Source organism: Hordeum vulgare, chromosome 3H (assembly GCF_904849725.1).
Source record: "Hordeum vulgare subsp. vulgare chromosome 3H, MorexV3_pseudomolecules_assembly, whole genome shotgun sequence".
In the NCBI taxonomy this organism is placed as follows: Eukaryota; Viridiplantae; Streptophyta; class Magnoliopsida; order Poales; family Poaceae; genus Hordeum; species Hordeum vulgare.
This window is the reverse complement of record NC_058520.1, coordinates 21,204,986-21,215,820: the sequence shown is the minus strand read 5'-3', so window position 1 is coordinate 21,215,820 and position 10,835 is coordinate 21,204,986. Positions and strand designations below refer to the sequence as shown.

The 10,835-nt window shown below is 51.9% G+C and overlaps 2 protein-coding genes across 2 annotated transcripts; both read right to left on the bottom strand.

Moving 5' to 3' along the window:
• Positions 1-5,493: 5,493 nt before the first annotated feature.
• LOC123441394 (RNA exonuclease 4-like) lies at positions 5,494-6,189 on the bottom strand. Its single transcript, XM_045117852.1, has one exon. The coding sequence runs from the start codon at positions 6,163-6,165 to the stop codon at positions 5,494-5,496; it is 672 nt and encodes a 223-aa protein (XP_044973787.1). The 5' UTR covers positions 6,166-6,189.
• Positions 6,190-9,261: 3,072 nt separating this feature from the next.
• Positions 9,262-10,515, bottom strand: LOC123439325 (RNA exonuclease 4-like). The gene is made up of 2 exons (XM_045116057.1): positions 10,490-10,515; positions 9,262-10,369 (listed from the first exon to the last, which is right to left on the bottom strand). Exons 1-2 carry the CDS (start codon positions 10,513-10,515, stop codon positions 9,310-9,312), a joined length of 1,086 nt encoding a protein of 361 aa, XP_044971992.1. The 3' UTR covers positions 9,262-9,309.
• Positions 10,516-10,835: the final 320 nt, after the last annotated feature.

Here is a 10,835-nt window from a genome sequence, read left to right as displayed (position 1 = left end):
GCTACTTTCAGTGCTTGCAGTTATTACCTTGCTGAAATCCATCTATCAGAGCCTTCTGCTCCTCGTTGGGTTCGACACTCTTACTTATCAAAAAGACTACGATTGATCCCCTATAATTGTGGGTCATCAAGACTCTTTTCTGGCGCCGTTGCCGGGGAGTGAAGCGCCTTTGGTAAGTGGAAATTGGTAAGGAAACATTTTTATACTTTGCTGAAATTTATTGTTACTTGTCACTATGGAAACTCTTCCTTTGAGGAGTTTGTTCGGGGTATCTTCACCACGAACGGAAGCACGAGGAGTTGCTCCTCAACCTGAGGTACCTACTGAAAATATCTCTACGGTTGATGAGGTTGGAAAGTGGGTGGAGTTACTGGAGTAGTCATTGTGGCTCGGGCGGGCGTAGCTGCCACGATGTCGCAGCACACGGGGCAAGCGTTGGCATGATGTTGGACTGGGTGGCCGATGACTTGAGGTGCTGGCGTGCTTGGCTCCGGCGACCGGTGTTGGATGGGATCTAGGGTTTGGGTGGCAGGAGCGCTCCAAGATTTCTCCTTGAACGGATTCGGATGGTCGGATCTTGTCTGAGCATGCCTGCTGCAGCAACATGCCGGAGAGGGGTGCTGCTCCGACGATATGTGGTGTTAGTTAGACCGTGTGGTGGGGTTTAGATCCATGTGGGAATGGGATTTGACCACCCAAGGTCTTTCCTTTAAGACCCACCAACAACTAGTTTCGATGCGGGCAACCCCATACACAAACCCGTTAACCTTCCAAGAGCATCTATAATTGGACCTCGTAAACCCGTCTCAAAGGTCCGGACAGGTCGTTCGATCACTCACCGTCAGAAAAATAGACCCACACAATCTCCTTAAACGGGCCTCAAACGCCCGCGCTGATCGGCACCCCTCGTATCTATCCCAAATATGGTGTGGATATCAGGGGTGTCCGGGTGCGCCTGCCAATTCGGACCCGATAGCCCGGCCCCGCCATAATTTGCACCAAATCCATCAAACCCTTCCTCATCCTCCCGCATCCCTTCTGCCATTCCCGCACCCGAGCCCTCATCGTCCTCCACCTTTAGTCCCCATCCTCATCGTGGGTCCCGATCTGCTGTCGCAGATGTCGTCCAGTCTGTCCCCGACCGCCGCGACGGAGGTTGCGTCCTCCTCATCCATCGGCGTCCCGTCCTCGGCGTCGTCGCGCAAGCCGGAGAACATCACCCGGAAGATGTGGCGTTGCCGACTGCAAGATAGGGAAAGTATACAGGGAGGTGCTGAGTTGGAAGAGCAGTTATCCCCCATCCACCTCGTGCAACGGAGTACGTGGCAATGGCGGCGACGGAGTATGCAACATGGATGCAGGCACGCATGCGACAAGGGTACGCGGAGTAGGATGCATGGACAACGTCCGGCCAATGATCCGGCGAGCAAGCAAGGCATCATATACGCTCGGATTCTGATTTTATTTTAGCATGTCCGATTTATTAAATTATGATTTGCATTGCTTTGCTTTGAACTATTTGAATTTGGGCAATTTGTATTATATGATCTGCGTGCATGAATTGCATGAATCTAAAGATCCGCATTTGAGGTACGTCAAGGATCCGACGGATACTGTTCGTGAACATGTTCGGACGCGTCCGGAGACGTATAAAGAGCTGATTTGCAAATTCGGCTATAGGTGCTCGTCGGCTCGTCGTAGCTGCAGCTTATTCCTAGACGAGGCCATGTCGGAGTCCCGTGCATCCCTTCGCTCTCCCCGGTGCCTCATCGGGCCTTCATCTTTGTTCCCAAAAAAATTTGAATAATGACCCAAATTTTGAAATTCAGGCAACTTACTTGCAAGTTCCAACGAAACAAAACTTCTACTTAATTATTCGACCACCGCATCATAAGGTACCCGTGTCGTTTTATTTTTACGGTTTGGCTGAAACTCAGCTAGCTGAGTTTTAACTTTGACATCATTCACCTAATCCACTGTGAGAGTAAAAGCCCCTAATTCTTTCCGTTTGACTTTTTTAAGCGCTCATTCTTTCTATTTGCCGTGCAGGCCGTGTAGCAAAGCATGAAGCAGCCTTTTTATGTGGCTTTTTTTTTTCTTTTCTTATTCAACATCTATGCTTGTTTTAAGCCTTTGATGCCACCAAGCCTCATCATTGCTTTCTTTTTCTTTTCCTCTTTTCTTTTCTTGGTTAGTTGTTATTCTGTTTCTTTTCTAATTAATTGTTGTTTTCATAGTTAATTTTGTTTTATATCTTATTTTATATTCACTATTTAGTAAAAAATTGTTCCACTTTTTTTCCTTCTCCTAATTATTAAGTGTATTCATTTTTAGCTTAATATTCATTTCTTACCCTAGATTAAAAATTGACTGTTTATGCTTTCACTATTTTTTTGTTTTTATCTTCCATTTTTTCTATTTTCATCTTATTTATATTTTCATTTTTATTACCTGGTTTTATTTATTATTTTTGTGCCTTATTTTGTTTTCCTTGTTCTAATGACATCGGTATTCAATGTTGGATCACAAGTACAAGTTTTTAAATGTGGTTCAAATTACAAGTTTTCATGTCGGTCGCATTTGCAAGTTTTTAAGTGGGGTCGTAAATTTTAAAATGTGGTTGCAACTGCAAGTATTCACAGTCGGGTCGCAACTGCAAGTTTTCAATGTTCGGTCGCAACTGCATGTATTCAATTCGGTCCGTAACTACAAGCTCTCAAAGTCGGGTCGCAACTCCAAGTTTTCAATGTTCGGTCGCAAGTCCATGTATCAAAGTCGGTCCGTAACTACAAGCTCTCAAAGTCGGGTCGCAACTCCAATTTTTCAATGTTCGGTCGTAACTACAGGCTTTAAAAGTGGGGTCGCAACTGCAAGTATTGAAAGTCGAGTCGTAACTGCAAGTTTTTAATGTCTGGTCGTAACTGCATGTATTCAAAGTCATGTCAGACATACACGTTTTCAAAATCAGGCCCCAACTGCAAGTAGTCATAGTCGGGTCGCAACTGCATGTTTTCAATGTTCGGTCGCAACTCCATGTATTCAAAGTCGGGTCGTACCTACAAGCTTTCAAAGTGGGGTCGCAACTGCAAGTATTCAAAGTCGGGTCGTAACTGCAAGTTTTTAATGTCTGGTCGTAACTGCATGTATTCAAAGTCATGTCAGACATACATGTTTTCAAAATCAGGCTGCAACTGCAAGTAGTCATAGTCGGGTCGCAATATGTTTTCAATGTTCGGTCGCAACTCCATGTATTCAAAGTCGGTATGTAACTATAAGCTTTCGAAGTCGGGTTGCAACTGCAAGTTTTCAATGTTTGGTCGCAACTCCATGTATTCAAAGTCGGGCCGTATCTACAAGCTTTTAAAGTCGGGTCGCAACTGCAAGTATTCAAAGTCGGGTCGTAATTGCAAGTTTTCAATGTCTGGTCGTAACTGCATGTATTCAAAGTCATGTGAGACATACATGTTTTCAAAATCAGGCCACAATTACAAGTAGTCATAGTCGGGTCGCGACTGTAAGTTTTCAATGCACGGACATAACTGCATGTATTTAAAGTTGGATCGCAACTGCAAGTATTCAAAGTAGGATCACAACAACTAGTTTTTAATGTTGGGTCATAACTGCATGTATTCAAAGTCAAGTTACAACAACAAGTATTCAAAGTTGTGTTGCAACAACAAGTATTCAAAGTCGTGCAGCAACCGTAAGTTCTTTTGTTGGGTCGCAATAAAAAGTTTCCAAAGTTTTAGTTGCAACCGCAATTTTTAAGTGTTATTTGAACCTTTCGTTTTACTGTCCCTTAATTTATAAAAATATATCATCAAATGTTTTAGTCATAAAATTTTAAAATATGCAAAAAAGAATAACATACAAGCACATGACAGTACATGGCAATACGTATACAACAATCCAATATTAGTTCAAGCTGCCATGACGACACAACCCAGATCGAACAAAAAGAAAAACAAAAAAAAACAACAAAGCCCGGTTAAAACAGCAAGCCAGCCACGTACCTGACGTCAGCTGACTGAGACCAAATGAAATCTCAGTCAGCTGAGGTCGAGGCGCTCCCTTATTTTTTATCTTACTAGCAAAAGGACACGTGCGTTGCAACGGGAGAAAAAAATACCACACGCTTTTAATATTTTTATAATCATTTTGATTTATTAAAATAATAAGCTAACTAACTAATGTAGTCAGTCCTATCCTATTTTATTGAGAAATCAACCCGTCCATTGTTAATTTCACCATGATGAGAAATTGAGCGGGACAAGCAAAGCAAAACAAAGAGGCTACATGAATTAATCAATGGACTGTTATCTTATTTCACTCATGGGGTAAAGAATGTGGAATCAGATGACAAACTGAAGGTGGTGTTCCATTCTCTATCTCTACAACAATACAATCTTACATTCAATACAGAGAAATTGAGCGGGACAAGCAAAGCAAAACAAATAGGCTACATAAATTGATCAATGGACTGTTATCTTATTTCACTCATGGGGTAAAGAATGTGGAATCAGATAACAAACTGAAGGTGGTGTTCCATTCTCTGTCTCTACAACAATACAATCTTACATTCAATACATTCATTCATCAACAAACAAATCATCACAAAACAAAATTTCTTGCCGGTGCTTGGCACACGGTTGGAGGCATGGGGAGGGGATCTCACCAGATGATCAGTTCCTGCCGAAGGAGGGGATACGATAAGGGGAGCAAGGGTTAGGCGCCTCTATCTGGCCATAAGGAGTCGCCGTTGCTGCGCCATAACCTTGGAGTTCCCCGTATGAGCCATGGAGGCCCGCCTCCACCTGCAAGTACTTTGCTCCGCCGCGCCTTATCCACGCGCCGCCGCCGTTCTACATCGAGCAGACGCATCATCCCCAGTCACTGTAGCTGTCGCGTTGATTTGATCCAGAAGCTGTGCTCGAGCGCCAAAACGGGGGTAGTAAGCGAGCAGAGGTATGACCGCGGAGGCGGGTGGGTTGAGATTGACAACAGTGGTGGTTGAGGTCGGCCTCGTTGGCGAGTGGTGTGGCAGCGGCCTGGGCACAGGCCAGGGTGGACCAGGGTCGACGCGATGCACTCAAGCGCCGCAACGGGGCAGTGAGCGGGGAGAGGTACGGCCGAAGAGGCGGGTGGGTTGAGATCGGCAGCGGTGCCGATTGAGGTCGGCCGTGGCGGCGAGTGGTGTGGCGGCGGCCTGGGCACGGGCCAGGGTGGCCCAGGGTCGACGAGAGGAGGCGATGCGTACGGGTATAATTTTTGCAACGAATCGTTTTTTTTCTTTTGCGTTGCAAATAAATGATGGAACGCGGGTTGAATAACAAAAATTACATGATTTTTTTATAAAATGTTGCGGTGGGTTTTTCGACGAAAGCAATAGCCGCTTTATTATTAGATATAGATAGGAGTATATCTTTTCATCAACCGTCACCAAGTAAAAGCGCCAACCAAGATTCGAATTCCTTAGGCAGGCTGATGTCACTATTATTGCCGGTCATCGTCGAGGCACCAGCATTGGTAGTCGGGCTTGGACATCCCGAGGAGCTCCTCCGGCGACATGCGCTCCAGCTCTCGCTGCCTCCACGCCGGGAAGGCCTTGGCCGTGGACTCATCATCGTGACCATACTTGGGCCGGCCGTGCAGGTGCAGGTGCCTCATGGCGCGCATCCTCTTGTAGAGCCGCATGGCGGCCACGCAATCGTCGTAGGGGTGATGGTGGCCGCCGGTCTGTATGTCATAGCCCAGGCAGCTCCGCGTGAGATACCGCAGCGAGTTGCTCATGAGCCTGGCGCTCGTCTTCATCAGCGGCGGGTACGTCGCCGTGTCCCGCTTGAGGTGCGCCGGGCAGTCCATGCCGAGCGCGTCGAGGTCGTGCTCCAGCCCGTGGCCGACGAGGAGCCGGGCGGCGCCGCGGGAGGGAGAGTAGGAGTAGGACCGGTCGCCGTTGAGGAGGATGTCCTGCACCCGCGTCATGGTCTGCTTCACCGTGGGCGCGTCGCGGAGGTGCTCGGGGCGGATGCCGGTGGTCTCGTACCGGTAGTGCGTCACCGCGATGAGGGGCTTCACGAAGCTCTCGTAGAGGACGGCCTCGTGCTCGTCGACGACGCAGACGCGCGCGCACACGTCCAGCGTGCCGTCGCTCCCGCCGCCCACCATCTTGCACCCCAGAGCCACCGCGTCTCCGCGGCCGCCTCGCACGCCCCCCACCCTCGACATGCTTCGGGTGAGATTAGCGGGCGTAGCTGCCACGATGTCACGGCATGCGGGGCAACCGTTGGCTCAGAGTTGGGTGGCCGATAACTTGAGGTGATGGCGTGCTTGGCTTCGGTGACAAGTGCTGGGTGGGATCTAGGGTTTGGGTGGCAGGAGGCCTTGGAGATTTCTCCCTGGCCGGATCTGGATGGTCGAGTCTTGCTCGTGTATGTCTGTTGCACCGACATTTGGATAGAGTGGTTGCTGCCTCGACGACATGTGGTGGGCTACCGGCTCGCCACGTGGTGCTAGTTAGACCCTGTGGCAGGGTTGAATCCATGTTGAATTTGATCGCCCAAAGTCTTTACGTTGTATCCATGTAGGATTTGATCATCCCAGGGTCTTCCCTTCAAGACCCATCAACATTTAGTTTTGATGCGGGCAGCCCTATACCCAAACCCGTTATAATCTTCTAACCCGCCATTGTCGGCTTGCCGCAGCTACGCCTCTTTCCTCCCATGCCTCGCTTCGCTCGCTTAGGCGGCGGCGGCAGCTTGGGTGCCTCCATCACAGCCTTTCAAACGAGTCAATTGCAAAAAGTAACCATATTTGTGGCTAGGTTTGCAGGAAACTACCAACTTGTTAACCCATTGCGGAGAACATAAAAAAAATCTCTTAAGTAGTTGCAAAAAACACTAATCAGCTGTTTAGGCTCGTTTGACCTTTTCTCCGACAAGTGGGGTCGTAAAACGCCAACATGGCATGCTGGCTGGACAAACGTCCCCGCTTTAATTGCAAGAAACTAGCATATTTGTGGTTAGGTTTGCAGAAAACCATCAACTTTTTATCCGTTACAAAAAGACATCATCCTAGTAGTAAACTTGTTGCAAAAAGCACTAATAGGATGATTTAGCGAGTTTAATCACTTTTTGACAAGTGGGGCCAGATTGTAAGTAGGTGACTTAGCAAAAAATACATACACACATCCCTCTAAAAATAAAAAAGCGATCACCCCTGCTCCCGGTCCCCTGCTCCCGATGCAACCGCCGCCCTTGCACCCGACCACGCCATACCCACTCGCACCCGTCACCGCCGTCCCACCGACTCAAATCCGTCGTTGAGCTCAATAGCAAAGGGATCCATAGAGGAGATGTGATGCAACCACGGCCGCGTCAACGCCAGACGGGCCGACGTGGCCTGCCCGGACTGCGGCGGCTGTTCCCTCGAGGACTTTACTGCTAACGCGGTTTTTTTGCAACCGATTAACGAGTTGGTTGTTTTCTACAAACCTAGCCGCAAATGTAGTGGTTTCTTGCAATTAATCCAAATGACGTCGTCTGTCCAGCCGTTATGCCACGTCGGCGTTTTCCGGGCCCACCTGTCAGAAAAGGGGCCAAACGAGCCTAAACGGCTGATTAGTGCTTTTTGCAACGTCTTAAGAGTTTTTTCAGTGTTTTCTGCAACGGATTAACGAGTTGGTAGTTTCTTGCAAACCTAGCCACAAATATGGTGGTTTTTTGCAATTGACTCCTTTGAAACAAAATCAAATGACCCACATCTTTGAAATTCAGGTAACTTTTTTGTTGAAAGCAAATTCAGGTAACTTAGAGCGTCTCCAGTCTTTTGGCACCCCAGGGGATGAAATAGCGCCGCCTGGAGGCGCGCCAGCGACAAAATTGGCGTGTGTGTGGGGGGGGCACGGGTTCCTTGCCGCCCCCCCCCAAGGCCGCCCTAGACGCCTTTTCGAGGGCGCGGCGCTGGTGCTCCATCTCCTCCCGAACATAGCCGTCCTGCACCCATTTGAGTGCAGTCTCCTGGTCGGCGGCCCTGGCCTCGTGCTACTTCTTCACTGGGAGGAGCGCTTGGCTCGGCCTTCGGCTTGACGAGGCGGGAGAAGGAGGCCTAGTTAATGACGAGGTCGCCGCTATGCGTGCGCCGCCCCGAGCGGCATCTCCCGTGGCTCCGGCTTGATGGGGAGGAGTGTCGGCGACCCGGAGGAGCGGGAGCGGGAGCCGGACGAGGAGGAGGATGCCGTCTCCATGCGCCTCGGCGTCCATGAGCTGTCGCAGCGGCGAGAGAAGGAGGGGGGCACCGGGTACTCCAACCGCGGTGAGGTGCCGTCCTCGATGTGCTCGAGGACGGCGTCCAGTGTGCGGCCAGGGACGCCCCACCATAAGGTGTCGCCCCTCGGTGTTGAAGCGGCCGCGGGATTCGGCGCCGTTGGTGGCGGCAAGTGGTTCGGTGTGGCGGCGTTCGAAGTACGTCATCCACAACGTGTTGCTGTCGGGGGCAATACCTCGGCTGGTTCCGCGAGCTCTCCGACAGCGATGACCGGATGCGTGCGATCTCCGCGCGCCGGTCAGCTCCACAGGGCGGTGGTGACACCGGAACTCCACCGGCGCTCAGCCTTCACGAGCCCGACACCCGCATGTTCATTGGCACCGGGTAGTCCACCTCATAGAGGTGGCGGCGGCTGAAGCCATTTGTCGTCGCTCCGTCGCCGGGTTAGCGCTTGGCCATGGTGGTGGAGAGAGGGGGCGTCGACGACGAAAGGGGAAGAGGGGCGTCGACGGCAAGAGAGGGAGAAGGGGGGCAAGAGGTGTGTGGCCACTGATGAGGGAGAGATGACTTATATAGCCGCGGGTGGGCAGCGAGCGGACGACAGCCGTGTGTACATGTGGCGGGAGGGGGCAGGACGCGTGTCGACGCCTTCACTACGTCGTCCGTGAGGAATCAATGAAAGGATGATGGGCAAAAACCTTCGCATTGATTCCCCGCTGAAAAACGAGACGATGAGAACGACGAACGTGTCTAGTCGCTGACTCGACAGGTTCCCGCCAAAAACATTTACCCCGGCGCTCCAGACGACCCAACGCGCCTGGTTCAGCCTAGGTCACCCGGCAGTAAAATCGGTCCTAACCAATGAAAAACGACGTGGTTCTTAGTTCCAACGAAACAAAACTGTGATTTATTCGACCACCACGTCGTCGCTAGGTACGGCAGCTATCCATCCGAGGTACGTGGATTTTATTTTCTCGTATCTTTCCATCGTCACGACCAAGTAAATTAAACCGCCAACCAAGATTCGAATTCCGGCTCTCGACAGTATTATTGCCGGTCATCGTCGAGGCACCAACACTGGTAGTCGGGCTTGGACATCCCGAGGAGCTCCTCCGGCGACATGCGCTCCAGCTCTCGCTGCCTCCACGCCGGGAAGGCCTTGGCCGTGGACTCATCATCGTGACCGTCCTTGGGCCGGCCGTGCAGGTGCAGGTGCCTCATGGCGCGCATCCTCTTGTAGAGCCTCATGGCGGCCACGCAGTCGTCGTAGGGGTGATGGTGGCCGCCGGTCTGTATGTCATACCCCAGGCAGCTCCGTGTGAGATACCGCAGCGAGTTGCTCATGATCCTGGCGCTGGTCTTCATCAGCGGCGGGTACGTGGCCGTGTCCCGCTTGAAGTGCGCCGGGCAGTCCATGCCGAGCGCGTCGAGGTCGTGCTCCAGCCCGTGGCCGACGAGGAGCCGGGCGGCGCCGCGGGAGGAGGAGGAGTAGGAGTAGGACCGGTCGCCGTTGAGGAGGATGTCCTGCACCCGCGCCATGGTCTGCTTCACCGTGGGCGCGTCGCGGAGGTGCTCGGGGCGGATGCCGGTGGTCTCGTACCGGTAGTGCGTCACCGGGATGAGGGGCTTCACGAAGCTCTCGTAGAGGACGGCCTCGTGCTCGTCGACGACGCAGACGCGCGCGCACACGTCCAGCGTGCCGTCGCTCCCGCCGCCCACCATCTTGCACCCCAGCGCCACCGCGCCTCCGCGGCCGCCTCGCACGCCCCCCACCCTCGACATGCTTCGGGTCAGGCTCTGCACCGAAGAAGGGTGGGGGGCGCCGGTGAGCTTGCATGCGGCGTAGTGGGCGCGGAGGGCGGCGGAGGTCGGGAAGACGGCGAGGCAGAGCGGGCAGCCGCGGGCGGCGAAGGCGGTGGCGCAGGCGGGCTTGGATGGCAGCGAGGCGCCGAAGCCGAGGTGGTCGCGGAGCGCGTCGAGGGAGCGGCAGTGCTTGCCGCAGACGCCGCAGCGGGGCTCGTGGCGGGAGTGGTGCGACGATCGCATGTGCTCCACCAGGTGCTCCATCCGGTTGAACTGACGGTAGCACGCCGCGCACCGGTGACAGCTGCACACCCAACAACTCCTCGTCAGCAAGAAGAAAACGTATATATGGTGTGCAATGTGGCATGCACACGTAGTCACGTACAAAGAGAAAACAATGAAGATGGAGCAGTGGGCACCATACCTGTGAGCATCTGAAGAGTTGTCCATGGTCGGCAAGTGACCAGTGAGAGCAAGTGCAGAGACGCGGCAAACAGTAGACGGTTGTGCTTTTGGTTGGTTGGTTGGGCTGTAAAGAAACGGACGGCTATTTAAGTAGCTGCAAAACGGATGGCATTCGATTCCTGATAGCGTCGCCAGCGGCTACGGGCCCAGCTAAGCTAGTAAATTCCTTCACTGCTCAGGATACTCGCATATTCATGGTTCAGGTCTTGAGGATACCAGCTACTACTACTAGCTATAGCACGCTCAGAGAGAGAAGAAAGAACATATATTAGACACCAGAATGGCCTCAACATGCTCTCTATTTG